The sequence below is a fragment of the Dicentrarchus labrax genome, unplaced genomic scaffold (genome assembly GCF_905237075.1).
Source record: "Dicentrarchus labrax unplaced genomic scaffold, dlabrax2021, whole genome shotgun sequence".
NCBI lineage: Eukaryota > Metazoa > Chordata > Actinopteri > Moronidae > Dicentrarchus > Dicentrarchus labrax.
This window is the reverse complement of record NW_026136708.1, coordinates 20,794,524-20,809,802: the sequence shown is the minus strand read 5'-3', so window position 1 is coordinate 20,809,802 and position 15,279 is coordinate 20,794,524. Positions and strand designations below refer to the sequence as shown.

The 15,279-nt window shown below is 36.3% G+C and overlaps 1 protein-coding gene across 50 annotated transcripts in view; it reads left to right on the top strand.

The window, feature by feature from the left end:
- Nucleotides 1-15,279, top strand: part of LOC127368639 (uncharacterized) — a 37,924-nt gene that overhangs the window by 4,845 nt on the left and 17,800 nt on the right. For 12 of the 50 annotated variants that reach the window (XM_051409650.1, XM_051409644.1, XM_051409643.1 and 9 more), the window contains 18 exons: nucleotides 26-222; nucleotides 430-505; nucleotides 1,146-1,337; nucleotides 2,118-2,314; nucleotides 2,498-2,573; nucleotides 3,212-3,403; nucleotides 3,759-3,955; nucleotides 4,116-4,143; nucleotides 4,819-5,010; nucleotides 5,435-5,631; nucleotides 5,765-5,849; nucleotides 6,469-6,660; nucleotides 7,015-7,392; nucleotides 7,744-7,940; nucleotides 13,158-13,233; nucleotides 13,859-14,050; nucleotides 14,517-14,713; nucleotides 14,930-15,005. In XM_051409650.1, coding sequence (XP_051265610.1) covers nucleotides 26-222; nucleotides 430-505; nucleotides 1,146-1,337; nucleotides 2,118-2,314; nucleotides 2,498-2,573; nucleotides 3,212-3,403; nucleotides 3,759-3,955; nucleotides 4,116-4,143; nucleotides 4,819-5,010; nucleotides 5,435-5,631; nucleotides 5,765-5,849; nucleotides 6,469-6,660; nucleotides 7,015-7,392; nucleotides 7,744-7,940; nucleotides 13,158-13,233; nucleotides 13,859-14,050; nucleotides 14,517-14,713; nucleotides 14,930-15,005 — 2,937 coding nt within the window. Of the gene's footprint in view, nucleotides 1-25; nucleotides 223-429; nucleotides 506-1,145; nucleotides 1,338-2,117; nucleotides 2,315-2,497; nucleotides 2,574-3,211; nucleotides 3,404-3,758; nucleotides 3,956-4,115; nucleotides 4,144-4,818; nucleotides 5,011-5,434; nucleotides 5,632-5,764; nucleotides 5,850-6,468; nucleotides 6,661-7,014; nucleotides 7,393-7,743; nucleotides 7,941-12,059; nucleotides 12,240-12,780; nucleotides 12,978-13,157; nucleotides 13,234-13,858; nucleotides 14,051-14,516; nucleotides 14,714-14,929; nucleotides 15,006-15,279 lie in introns of all 50 variants that reach the window. The other 38 variants (XM_051409679.1, XM_051409673.1, XM_051409646.1 and 35 more) reach the window with 34 other exon arrangements.

Sequence of the window (15,279 nt, the reverse complement as noted above, 5' to 3'; positions counted from 1 at the left end):
GGTTGTGTTATCTCTGTGCTTACAGGTGGTAAACCAGCAATTCTGGTCGTGATGCATCACACCTTCAACCCTGACCAAGTTCTACCTGAAAGCAGAAGACTGGTGGACAACCCCAATGTTGAGCTTACTGTGGACTGTCTGTTCTATGAGGGCAAACTCCTGGAGTCCAACCGAAATTATACTGCATGGATTGATGTCCAGAAGTTTCTTGGAGTTTCCAAGGTAACGACTAGATTTACTGATCTAATACTATCACACAATCCCTGGGGAGTGCACTGATATTGTGATATTAAGGGATAAGGGATCATTACTGTAGTCCACCACTGAAATTATGTACATGATGCAGTTTCATTAATTATTTTATATTCTTTGTTTCTTTGTTTCTTTCTTTGTTTCTTTGTTTCTTTGTTTCTTTGTTTCTTTCTTTAGCAGCCTACCTTGGTAGCCAAATTTATGAATTACATCAGAAGGAAGTTTGACATCAATCATGAACTTCAGATTTCAGGTCAGATTTTTTCTAGTCTATCTTCTTCACTTTCCTTTGAATTAAGGGATATTGATGTTGGTATTATTAATCTAATAATACCAATCATTTCTGGTTGCTGTAATGACTCCTCCTGTCAGTACTGGATTTTAATGTAAGTGATGGGGAACAACATAATTTAATCAGAATAGAAAGCTAGGGTAATGACCAAAGTTACTTCACAACCTCAGTAATTGTGCTTAAGAGATATTCAGCAACAGCCTGTCTGCAACAGAGTTAGTGCTTCATGATTGATTCTCTGGCTTTTGTGCACACACAGTAGCTTTTAACCAGGAAATAACAAAGTCTGTGCTTTGAAGATTTGTTCATTTTTATATTGGACACCTCCACTGACACAAAAACGTATGCAATCAGCATTTTTTAAGTTGATCATCATTTTAAAATAATCATATGGAAATTCAACACATAGTGACTTTGAGTTGAACTTATGTATGCAAATAGTGAAGTTCGGGGTTGTGTAACATACTTTCTACAATTTGTGCTGAATCTAGCCCAAGATCTTTTTCTGGCAATATTTCCTTTTATCTGGGTCTGATGGTGTAACTCCCCTTAATTTATGTTACAGTGCAGTAATGACTCAAATATTCCTCTCTGTCTTTAGTGCCCCAGAAAAAGTTCTTTGTCATCTTGGTGGGAAAAACTAATGATGCTCATCTTGAGTTTGTGGCAAAGATTGAAAGCATTGGTCATACTGAGGTGAACTCTCCAGAAGAAAGTGACTACCTTCTAGTTTTCTGTCCTGTTGCTTCAAGAGTTGGAACAGACGTCAGCGAGGCCCTGGAAAACCTTCCAGGTAGGAAATGGCTTCATTTCACACTGATTAGTTAAAGGAATACAGGAAAATTTTATCAATCAGTTGAAAAGTTTTTAATTTTGGTGTGAAAAAAACTTACTATAGTGTTTTTTTGTACAGGTTCTAATTGGACTTGCAGTGTCTCTATTTTTAGCAATTCCCTAAAATGAATAAAGTTCAAAGAACTGCCAATGTAGAGTCTCATTGCGAGTTCTTTGAACTTCAATAATTTCAGTCTAAAATTACTCTGTTATAAATGCAGGACCTGATGTCCATGTTTGATGGCAAATTCTTTATTAAAATGTATTTCCATATAAAGAGTGTTCACGGGTCTGTGGATTATGTAATATTATCGAGACACTGTGTCTGGAAACAGATGACTGCTGATTTTTAGTTTATACCCTCTAAAGGTTCATAGACTCTTTCAGATTGTAGTTTTGTAGTTTTTTTTACGGTCTGCGTCTTTCCTGACAAAGCCATCGTTCTGTATCTGCTGTGTGAATAGGCAGTTGTTTGCTAACATGTTCTCCACATCAACTTTAAAGCTTTCGAGTATTTCAAATCAGTGAATACTGCTTTAAATGCCTCACTTACTTAATATTTACAATTTTGTTATGCCATTGTTAAAATACTATGGCAAAAAAACTATAACAATAATGCACTTTAATGTGAAAATATGTAATGAGTGCCACAGCTCAGACAGTAAAAATCAAACAGATCTCCCCTCTTATGTTTTATCTTGTTTCACTCATTTTGGTTGTATTATCTCTGTGTTTACAGGTGGTAAACCAGCAATTCTGGTCGTGATGCATCACACCTTCAACCCTGACCAAGTTCTAGCTGAAAGCAGAAGACTGGTGAACAACCCCAATGTTAAGCTTACTGTGGACTGTCTGTTCTATGAGGACAAACTCCTGACGTCCAACCGAAATTATACTGCATGGATTGATGTCCAGAAGTATCTTGGAGTTTCCAAGGTAATGACTAGATTTACTGATCTAATACTATCACACAATCCCTGGGGAGTGCACTGGTATTGTGATATTAAACGATAAGGGATCATTACTGTAGTCCACCACTGAAATCATGTTCATGATGCAGTTTCATTTATTATTTTATGTTCTTTCTTTCTTTCTTTCTTTCTTTCTTTCTTACTTTAGATCTCTGTCTTGGTAGCTGAATTCATTAATTACTTCAAAATGAAGCTTGACAGCAATCATCAACTTCAGATTTCAGGTCAGAGTTTTTAAGTTTATCTTCTTCACTTTCCTTTGAATTAAGGGTTATTGATGTTGGTAATATTAATCTAATCATACCAATAATTTCTGTGTGCTGTAATGGCTCCTCCTGCCAATAATGGATTTTAATGTAAGTGATGGGGAACAAAATAATTGAATGAGAATAGAAAGCCAGGGTAATGACCAAAGTAACTTCACAACCTCAGTAATTGTGCTTTTGAGATATTCAGCAACAGCCTGTCTGCAACAGAGTTAGTGCATCATGATTGATTCTCTGTCTTTTGTGCACACACAGTAGCTTTTAACCAGGGAATAACAAAGTCTGTGCTTTGAAGATTTGTTCATTTTTATATTGGACACCTCCACTGACACAAAAATGTATGCAATCAGCAATTTTTAAGTTGATCATTATTTTAAAATTATCAAATGAAAATTCAACACATAGTGATTTACAGTTGAACTAATGTATGAAAGTAGTGACATTCTGGGCTGTGTAACATACTTTCTACACTTTGTGCTGAATCTAGCAGAAGATGTTTTTTGGGCAATATTTCCTTTTATCTAGATCTGATGGTGTAGCTACACTAAACTATGTTACAGTGCAGTAATGACTCAAATATTCCTCTCTGTCTTTAGTGTCCCAGAAAAAGTTCTTTGTCATCTTGGCGGGAAAAACTGATAATGCTCATCTTGAGTTTGTGGCAAAGCTTGAAAGCATTGGCCATACTGAGGTGAACTCTCCAGAAGAAAGTGACTACCTTCTGGTTTTCTGTCCTGTTGCTTCAAGAGTTGAAAGGGACGTCAGCGAGGCCCTGGAAAACCTTCCAGGTAGGAAGTGGCTTCATTTCACACTGATTAGTTAAAGGAATACAGGAAAATTTAATCCATCAGTTGAAAAGTTTTTAATTTTGATTTGAATTCAACTTACCATAGTGTTTGCTTTTGTACAGGTTCTAATTGTACTTGCAGTGTCTCTGTTTTTAGCAGTTCCCTAAAATTAAACTGTTATAAATGCAGGACTTGGCGTCCATATTTGATGACACATTTTTTTCATCAAATACATTTTCCATGTATTGAGTGTTCACAGGTCTGTGGATTATGCACTATCATTGAGTCATATGGATCTCTTCTCTCAAGTTTCCTCTCCTTTACTCATTTGGTTGTATTATCTCTGTGCTTACAGGCGGTAAACCAGCAATTCTGGTCGTGATGCATCACACCTTCAACCCTGACCAAGTTCTAGCTGAAAGCAGAAGACTGGTGAACAACACCAATGTTAAGGTTACTGTGGACTGTCTGTTCTATGAGGGCAAACTCCTGACGTCCAACCGAAATGATACTGCATGGCATGATGTCCAGAAGTATCTTGGAGTTTCCAAGGTAATGACTAGATTTACTGATCTAATACTATCACACAATCCCTGGGGAGTGCACTGGTATTGTGATATTAAGGGATAAGGGATCATTACTGTAGTCCACCACTGAAATTATGTACATGATGCAGTTTCATTAATTTTTTTATGTTCTTTCTTTTTTTTAGGTCTCCACCTTTCAAACCATGTTCAATAGTAAGTGTGACAGCAATCATGAATTCCACATTTCAGATCAGATTTTTTCTAGTCTATCTTCTTCACTTTCCTTTGAATTAAGGGATATTGATGTTGGCATTATTAATCTAATAATACCAATAATTTCTGGTTGCTGTAATCGCTCCTCCTGTCAATACTAGAGTTTAATGTAAGTGATGGGGAACAAAATAATTTAATCAGAATATAAAGCTAGGGTAATGACCAAAGTAACTTCACAACCTCAGTAATTGTGCTTTTGAGATATTCAGCAACAGCCTGTCTGCAACAGAGTTAGTGCATCATGATTGATTCTATGGCTTTTGTGTACACACAGTAGCTTTTAACCAGGAAATAACAAAGTCTGTGCTTTGAAGATTTGTTCATTTTTATATTGGACACCTCCACTGACACAAAAACTTATGCAATCAGCATTTTTTAAGTTGATCATCAATTTAAAATTATCAAAAGAAAATTCAACACATAGTGATTTACAGTTGAACTAATGTATGAAAGTAGTGACGTTCTGGGCTGTGTAACATACTTCCTACAATTTGAGCTGAATTTAGCACAAGCTCTTTTTTGGGCAATATTTCCTTTTATCTGGGTCTGATGGTGTAGCTACACTAAACTATGTTACAGTGCAGTAATGACTCAAATTTTTCTCTATGTCTTTAGTGTCCCAGAAAAAGTTCTTTGTCATCTTGGTGGGAAAAACTGATGATGCTCATCTTGAGTTTGTGGCAAAGCTTGAAAGCATTGGTCATACTGAGTTGAACAATCCAGAAGAAAGTGACTACCTTCTGGTTTTCTGTCCTGTTGCTTCAAGAGTTGAAAGGGACGTCAGCGAGGCCCTGGAAGACCTTCCAGGTAGGAAATGGCTTCATTTCACACTGATTAGTCAAAGGAATACGGGGAAATTTAATCCATCAGTTGAAAAGTTCCTCATTTTGGTATGAAAAAAACTTAATCTTTGTTTTTATACAGGTTCTAATTGGACTTGCAGTGTCTCTATTTTTAGCTGTTCCCTCAAATGAATAAAGTTCAAAGAACTGCCTGTGTGGGATCTCATTGGCAGTTCTTTGAACTTCATCAATTTCAGTTTAAAATTGCACTGTTATAAATGCAGGACCTGATGTCCATGTTTGATGATACATTTATTATCAAATACATTTTCCTTATAAAGAGTGTTTACATATCTTTGATTTATGCACTATTATTGAGACAAATGGATCTTTCCTCTTAAGTTTCATCTTCTTTCACTCATTTGATTGTGTTATCTCTGTGTTTACAGGTGGTAAACCAGCAATTCTGGTTGTGATGCATCACACTTTCAATGCTGACCAAGTTCTAGCTGAAAGCAGAAGACTGGTGGACAACCCCAATGTTGAGCTTACTGTGGACTGTCTGTTCTATGAGGGCAAACTTCTGACGTCCAACCGAAATGATACTGCATGGCGTGATGTCCAGAAGTATCTTGGAGTTTCCAAGGTAATGACTAGATTTACTGATCTAATACTATCACACAATCGCTGGGTACATGATGCAGTTTCATTTATTATTTTGTATTCTTTCTTTCTTTCTTTCTTTCTTTCTTTCTTTCTTTCTTTCTTTCTTTCTTCAGGAGTCTACCTTGAAAACCTGGCTAGCCAAATCCATGAATTACATCAAAAGTAAGCATGACAGCAGTCATGAACATCAGATTTCAGGTCAGATTTTTTCTAGTCTGTCTCCTTCACTTTCATTTTAATTAAGGGATATTGATGTTGGTATTATTTCTGGTTGCTGTAATGGCTCCTCCTGCCAGTACTGGATTTTAATGTAAGTGATGGGGAACAAAATAATTTCATGAAAACATAAAGCAAGGGTAATGACCAAAGTTACTTCACAACCTCAGTAATTGTGCTTTTGAGATATTCAGCAACAGCCTGTCTGCAACAGAGTTAGTGCTTCATGATTGATTCTCTGGCTTTTGTGTACACACAGTAGATTTTAACCAGGAAATGACAAAGTCTGTGCTTTGAAGATTTGTTTGTTTTTATATTGGACACCTCCACTGACACAAAAATGTATGCAATCAGCATTTTTTAAGTTGATCATGCTGTTAAAATAATCATATGAAAATTCAACACACAGTGATTTTAAGTTGAACTAATGTATGAAAGTAGTACATTTCTGAGTTGTGTAACATACCTTCTACAATTTGTGCTGAATCTAGTCCAAGATCTATTTTTGGGCAATATTTCCTTTTATCTGGGTCTGATGGTGTAGCTACACTAAACTATGTTACAGTGCAGTAATAACTCAAATATTCCTCTCTGTCTTTAGTGTCCCAGAAAAAGTTCTTTGTCTTCTTGGTGGGAAAAACTAATGATGCTCATCTTGAGTTTGTGGCAAAGCTTGAAAGCATTGGTCATACTGAGGTGAACTCTCTAGAAGAAAGTGACTACCTTCTGGTTTTCTGTCCTGCTGCTTTAAATGTTGGAACAGACGTCAGCGAGGCCCTGGAAAACCTTCCAGGTAGGAAATGGCTTCATTTCACACTGATTAGTTAAAGGAATACAGGAAAATTTGATCAATCAGTTAAAAAGTTTCTCATTTTGGTATGAAACAAACTAACCATAATGTTTGTTTTTGTACAGGTTCTAATTGGACTTGCAGTGTTTCTATTTTTAGAAGCTCCCTTAAATTTGTTAGCTGTTAATGCAGGACTTGGTGTCCATGTTTGATGATACATTTATTATCAAATACATTTTCCTTATAAAGAGTGTTTACATGTCTTTGATTTATGCACTATTATTGAGACAAATGGATCTTTCCTCTTAAGTTTCATCTTCTTTCACTCATTTGGTTGTGTTATCTCTGTGCTTACAGGTGGTAAACCAACAATTCTGGTCATGATGCATCACACCTTAAACCCTGATCAAGTTATAGCTGACAGCAGAAGACTGGTGAACGTTAATGTTAAACTGACTGTGGACTGTCTGTTCTATAAGGACAAACTCCTGACGTCCAACCGAAATGATACTGCATGGTTTGATGTCCAGAAGCATCTTGGAGTTTCCAAGGTAAAGTTCTTTGTCATCTTGGCGGGAAAAACTAATGATGCTCATCTGGAGTTTGTGGCAAAGCTTAAAAGCATTGGCCAAACTGAGGTGAACTCTCCGGAAGAAAGTGACTACCTTCTGGTTTTCTGTCCTGTCGCTTCAAGAGTTGGAAGGGATGTCAGCGAGGCCCTGGAGAAACTTCCAGGTAGGAAATGGCTTGGAAGTGCTAAAATATAAAATATAAATGCAGAACATGGCGTCCATGTTTGATGAGTAATTCTTTATCAAAAATATTTTCCATATACAAAGACATTGCTCTGTATCTGCTGTTTGAATAGGCAGTTGTTTGCTAACAAGTTCTCCACATCAATTTTAAAGCTTTAAAATAATTCAATTCATTTTAAGCCCATGTTAAAATCCTGTGAAAAAAACCTTTAATAATAATGCACATTAATACGACAATATGTAATGATTGCCACAGCTCAGCCAATAAAAACCAAACGGATCTCCCCTCTTATGTTTCACTCATCTGGTTGTATTATCTCTGTGCTTACAGGTGATAAACCAGCAATTCTGGTCGTGATGCATCACACCTTCAATCCTGACCAAGTTCTAGCTGAAAGCAGAAGACTGGTGAACAACCCCAATGTTAAGGTTACTGTGGACTGTCTGTTCTATGAGGACAAACTCCTGAAGTCCAACCGAAATTATACTGCATGGATTGATGTCCAGAAGTATCTTGGAGTTTCCAAGGTAATGACTAGATTTACTGATCTAATACTATCACACAATCCCTGGTGAGTGCACTGATACTGTGATATTAAGAGATAAAGGATCATTACTGTAGTCCACCACTGAAATGATGTTCATGATGCAGTTTCATTAATTATTTTTTATTCTTTCTTTTCTTTAATTATTTAGGTCTCCACCTTTCCAGCCATATTCAATAGTAAGTGTGAGAGCTTTCATGAACTTCACATTTCAGATCAGATTTTTTCTAGCCTATCTTCTTCACTTTCTTTTGAATTAAGGGATAATGATGTTTGTATCATTAATCTAATAATTATGAATCTAATAATACCAATCATTTTTGGTCACTGTAATGGCTCCTCCTGCCAGTACTGGGTTTTAATGTAAGAACAAACTAAATAAGTATAAAGCTAGCTCAATGACCAAAGTTACTCCACAACTCCAGTAATTGTGCTTTTGAGATAGAAGCTTTGTGCTATGTACTGTTTAATGTGTAGTAGAGTCGTGTATGGTATAAAATGAACAAGTTTTAAATCAAGTCAAAACATCACTGTAAAATAAGGATTGTTGCTACTTTGTTCTTATTCAGACATCAGGATTGTATGTGTTTCCGTCATGGGGGGAAAACAATATAAATTAGCAGAACAGCCTGTCTGCAACAGAGTTAGTTCTTCATGATTGATTCTCTGGCTTTTGTGCACACACAGTAGCTTTAAACCAGTAAATAACAAAGTCTCTGCTTTGAAGATTTGTTCATTTATACACACAAAAACAAGACAAAAACGTATGCATCCAATACAATGCATCGTTTAACGTCCAGAAGTCTTGATGATTGATGTAATACAATCATACAATCTATGTGGAGTGCACTGATATTGTGATATTAATGGATAAGGAATCATTACTGTAGTCCACCTCTGAAATGACCATTATTACGCATTATTGTTACTCATATTCTCTTAATTCTGTCTTTCTTTCAGGTGTCTCTTTTCCAAGTCTTCCCAGATTCTTTAAGCACTAGTAACTGTGACTGCAATCAATGAACTTTCGATTTCAGATCAAATGTTCTTTCCTTTGAATTAAGGGATATTGATGTTGGTATTATTCATCTTATATGTAAACAAAATAATTTCAGTTATTTCAATTGTAAATGATACCAAGTGACTAGTTTATCAGTAATTTTTCCAGACTAAGCATAGGTAAACAGGACAACAAGCTCAACAAAATAGACATAAACTACTATGTACAGTTATCTATCTATCTATCTATCTATCTATCTATCTATCTATCTATCTATCTATCTATCTATCTATCTATCTATCTATCTATCTATCTATCTATCTATAAACCAATAAATAATTAACATTTGAGAGTGCAAAGGATGCTGAAATAAATAATTACATGCAGGTTTCTTTATGTACATTAGGTAGGTGGATATTACAGTATATATACTGTGTGCACATTGTGGGTAAATGTGTTTGAATGATTCTATTTCTGTTTTAAAAAAGTGAATTTCAACAATGTATTTGCTCCTCCTGCCAATACTGGGTTTTAAGTGATGACAACAAACTCATATAATGAGAGTGTAAAGCCAGGGTAACGACCAGAGTTACTTCACAACTCCAGTAATTGTGCTTTAGAGATACACGCTTTGTGGTATGTACTGTTTAAAGGTGTAGTAGTGTCACGTGTGGTAAAATATCATCATGTTTTAAATGAAGAGAAAACATCACTGTAATATAATGATTGCTGCTACTTTGTACTCATTCAGACATCAGGACTGTATGTGTTTCCTTCATGAAGAATAAACACAAATTTAACAAGTGATGACATCGTATTTGTGTGTTGTGTCTTTGTAAATTAGTAGCCTCGCTGTAGGACTGTCCCCGACCAAAGATTTTTCTTGTCGACTCGTGGTTGTTGGTTAAAGCCAATTGTGTTGTTTATGAAATTGTTTAATCATTTAAATATATATATTTTAACAGTCGCCTGTTAAACAGCCAGCACGGAGACTGAACATTCAGTTCATTTATTTCACAGAATAATAACATTACATTAGTCTCATTGTCTGCTCACCCGACTCTGGCTATAGTGCTCATTCCAGCCCTTGTGTTAACAAACCACCCCTGGTACTTAGAGCTCGCAGTCCGTACAGTCAGCTATACTAACTAGTTAGTGGCAGCAGCTCATTAGCACTTAGCACATGCAGCAGTGCTGTGTTACAAGAGAAAAGGTCCGTGCTGCAACAATCCCCTGACACTTGGCACAGCTCCGTTTGTTTTCCTGCAAATATCCGACTCATGAAATCTTGTTGACTAAGACTCTTCTCTTCTACTAACAGTTTACTCGACTATTAGGGGACAGCCCTACATAGCTGATAAACAAATCTGATGGATTCCTATTAAAACTGAGGTAAAGGTCATAATCACCCCTACAGTGAAGAACAATGGTGGCACAATGATGGTATCTAAATGCAACCAATGACAAAGAATGGGAGTCAAGTCAGGATTGAAAGGCCGGTAAATGAAATCAAATCAAGAAGTCATCTTTAAAATTACTGCTGCAGAATGACAACACAACTTACTTACAACTTGGGAAGGACTTGTCACGGTAGCCAGCACTGTGTGTTACGTCTTCTGGTCAAGCAGCTGTAACGGTCCTGTCTGACTGTGCCAGGACTGGAAGCTCTCAGTGAGAAACACATCCAGACTGGGGCTGAATATAGCATCCGATGGTGACAGTTTCACAACAGGGAATAAAGTGCAGAGGTATTATTATTAGTGCTTAGACTCCCTCCATCCTACATGTGAGGGGACTCTAACATAGTAAACTACTTCTGTAATATAAAAACAACCTAAAGTAATCCCAGTGCCCGTGTATACCATCAGCTCTGTGTTGTAGCCTATATGAGGTCTGCAGTTACTCCCTCCTCCTACTGTGGTCTTTTCTCATCTGTTCCTAAACACTGACACAGTTAATGTCTCATCTCTGCACGTCCTCTAGTGGTCAACTCGAGAACAGCTTCCTTGTTAAAGCAAAAGTGAAAGTGCTGCACCGACAGGGAGGAACAACAAATACTTTGACATACCAGAGACATCAGAAATAAATTATCAATCCATTACGTAAGTAGGCAAGAACAAAATGTTTTGAATAATGAATCCTGTGAGGTTGTGACCTGCTGACACTCGACATATATCTGAGTATTGTAGGTTATATACATCTACTTTCTTTGTAACTGAGTTTTGTGGGCTGGGCAGAGCAGCTGTGACAAAGGAATTTGTGACGCATATACACCTGCTCCTTATTTAGCTTTATTTCATTTTGTTAAATGATGTTGACTAAAGGTTTCTGTCTGTTTATGTATCTCTTCCTCAGAGACATGGCCCAGGAAGTGGCAACTGGTGAGAAAATGTACTGTGTTTATAAATTGACAACATGGATCAGCTGACAACATGTAAAGTGAAAGGGGTTGCTCGTAGTGATCAAACTACAGAGAATCATCAACAGTTTATGTGTCTTTCAGCTCTTTATTTTGGTTTTCTGGTCATAAAATTTCACATTTTACACAGAATTAGAAACTAATATACAGCTGAATTTGGTTTGTTTCCCACATTATGAGGAAGTTATGAGAGGTGAATGAGTTGAGCACAATTTACAATATACAATAAATCCTCCGACCAGCAGGGGGTGATAATAACTGTGTAATAAAATGAGAGGTGCCTGAGGAGGGAGGTCTGAGGGGCTGCAGTAGGAAAACCTTTGGATATTTTTCTCAGCATTCAGCAACAGGCTGTCTGCAACAGAGTTAATGCTTCATTATTGGTTCTCTGGATTTGTGCACATGCAGTAGCTTTTAGTCCATGCTTTTAAGATCTGTTCATTTACCTCCACTCACACAAAAACAAAACTTATGCAATCAGTCATTTTTAAGATGATCATCCTTTTAAAATAATCATATAGAAATTCAACAAATACTGATATTGAGTTTAATATATTTATGAAAGTAGTAAAGTTCAGGGATTTGTAAAACACCTTTATCAATTTGTGCTGAATCTAGATCTTTTAGTACACTAAACTATGTTACGCTGCAGTAATGACTAAAATATTCCTCTCTGTCTTTAGTCTCCTGGAAAAAGTTCTTTGTCATCTTGGCGGGAAAAACTAATGATGCTCATCTTGAGTTTGTGGCAAACCTTAAAAGCATTGGTCAAACTAAGGTGAAATCTCCAGAAGAAAGTGACTACCTTCTGGTTTTCTGTCCTGTTGGAACTGACGTCAGCGAGGCCCTGGACAAACTTCCAGGTAGGAAATGGCTTCATTTCACACTGATTTGTCAAAAGAATACAGGGAAATTTGATCAATCAGTTGAAAAGTTCCTCATTTTGGTTTGAAAAAAACTTACCATAATGTTTTTTTTGTACAGGTTCTAATTGGACAGTGTCTCTATTTATAGCAGTTCCCTAGAATGAATAAAGAAAAATTGATGACAAATTTTTTCACATTCTGTGGATTATGCACTATTATTAAGACACAAACTCTTTCAGATTGTTGCTTTGGTTTAACGGTCTGCATCTTTCCTGACAAAGACATTGCTCTGTATCTGCTGTGTGAATATGTAGTTGTTTGCTAACAAGTTCTCCACATCCACTTTAAAGCATGGAAATATTTCAATTAATTTTAAGCCCATGTTAAAATACTATGGTAAAAAACTTTAATCATAATGCATTTTAATGAGAAAATAAGGAATGAGTGGCACAGCTCAGCCAGTAAAAATCAAACTGATCTCCCCTCTTAAGTTTAATGTTGTTTCACTCATCTGGTTGTGTTATCTCTGTGCTTACAGGTGGTAAACCAGTAATTCTGGTCGTGATGCATCACACTTTCAACCCTGACCAAGTTCTAGCTGAAAGCAGAAGACTGGTGGACAACCCCAATGTTAAGCTTACTGTGGACTGTCTGTTCTATGGGGACAAACTCCTGAAGTCCAACAGAAATGATACTGCATGGCGTGATGTCCAGAAGTATCTTGGAGTTTCCAAGGTAATGACTAGATTTACTGATCTAATACTATCACACAATCCCTGGGGAGTGCACTGATATTGTGATATTAATGGATAAGGGATCATTACTGTAGTCCACCACTGAAATGATGTGCATGATGCAGTTCCTTTAATTATTTTATGTTCTTTCTTTCTTTCTTTCTTTCTGTGTTTTTTTTAGGTCTCTATCTTGGTAGCTAAATTCAAGAATTTCCTCAGCAGCAACGTTGACTTCATTCATGAATTTCAGATTTTAGGTCAGTTATTTTCTAGTCTATCTTCTTCACTTTCCTTTGAATTAAGAGATACTGATGTTAGTATTATTAAACTAAAAATACCAATCATTTATGGTTGCTGTAACCGCTCATCCTGTCAATACTGGGTTTTAATGCAAGAACAAACTAAATAATTTAAAGAGAATATAAAGCTAGGGTAATGACCAAAGTAACTTCACAACCTCAGTAATTGTGCTTTTGAGATATTCAGCAACAGCCTGTCTGCAACAGAGTTAGTGCTTCATGATTGATTCTCTGGCTTTTGTGCACACACATTAGCTTTTAACCAGGAAATAACAAAGTCTGTGCTTTGAAGATTTGTTCATTTTTATATTGGACACTTCCACTGACACAAAACTTATGCATTCAGCAATTTTTAAGTTGATCATCATTTTAAAATTATCTTATGAAAATTCCACACATACAGTAGATATTTTGAGTTGAACTTATGTATGGAAGTAGTGAAATACCCTCTTCAATTTGTGCTGAATATATCCCAAGACCTATTTTTTTGGGCAATATTTCCTTTTATCTGGGTCTGATGGTGTAGCTACACTAAACTATGTTACAGTGCAGTAATGACTCAAATATTCCTCTCTGTCTTTAGTGTCCCAGAAAAAGTTCTTTGTCATCTTGGCGGGAAAAACTAATGATGCTCATCTAGAGTTTGTGGCAAAGATTGAAAGCATTGGCCATACTGAGGTGAACTCTCTAGAAGAAAGTGACTACCTTCTGGTTTTCTGTCCTGTTGCTTCAAGAGTTGGAGGGGACGTCAGCGAGGCCCTGGAGAAACTTCCAGGTAGGAAATGGCTTTATTTCACACTGATTAGTTAAAGGAATACGGGGAAATTTGATCAATCAGTTGAAAAGTTCCTTTTCTTTGTAGTTTTTACCCTCTACAGCTTTTTAGACTCTTTCAGATTGTTGTTTTGATTTTACGGTCTGCATCTTTCCTGACAAAGACATTTCTCTGCATCTGCTGTGTGAATAGGCAGTTGTTTGCTAACAAGTTCTCCATATCAACTTTAAAGCTTTCAAGTATTTCAAATCAGTGAATACTGCTTTAAATGACTCACTTACTTAGCATTTACAACCTTGTTTAGACCATGTTAAACTACTATGGCAAAAAAACTTTAATAATAATGCACTTTAATACGACGATATGTAATGAGTGCCACAGCTCAGCCAGTAAAAACCAAACTGATCTCCCCTCTTAATTTTAATGTTGTTTCATTTATTTGGTTGTGTTTTCTCTGTGCATTCAGGTGATAAACCAGCAATTCTGGTCATAATGCATCAGACCTTTGAACCTGACAAAGTTCTACCTGAAAGCAGAAGACTGGTGGACAACCCCAATGTTGAGGTTACTGTGGACTATCTGTTCTATGAGGGCAAACTCCTGAAGTCCAACCGAAATGATATTGCATGGATTGATGTCCAGAAGTATCTTGGAGTTTCCAAGGTAATGACTAAATTTACTGATCTAATACTATCACACAATCCCTGGGGAGTGCACTGATATTGTGATATTAAGGGATAAGGGATCATTACTGTAGTCCACCACTGAAATTATGTACATAATGCAGTTTCAATAATTATTTTATATTCTTTCTTTCTTTCTTTCTTTCTTTCTTTCTTTCTTTCTTTCTTTCTTTCTTTCTTCCTGTGTTTTTTTTAGGTCTCTATCTTGGTAGCTGAATTCAAGAATTTCCTCAGTAGCAACCTTGACTTCATTCATAAATTTCAGATTTTAGGTCAGTTATTTTCTAGTCTATCTTCTTCACTTTCCTTAGAATTAAGGGATATTGATGTTGGTATTATTAATCTAATAATACCAATCATTTATGGTTGCTGTAACCGCTCATCCTGTCAATACTGGGTTTTAATGCAAGAACAAACTAAATAATTTAATGAGAATATAAAGCTAGGGTAATGACCAAAGTAACTTCACAACCTCAGTAATTGTGCTTTTGAGATATTCAGCAACAGCCTGTCTGCAACAGAGTTAGTGCTTCATGATTGATTCTC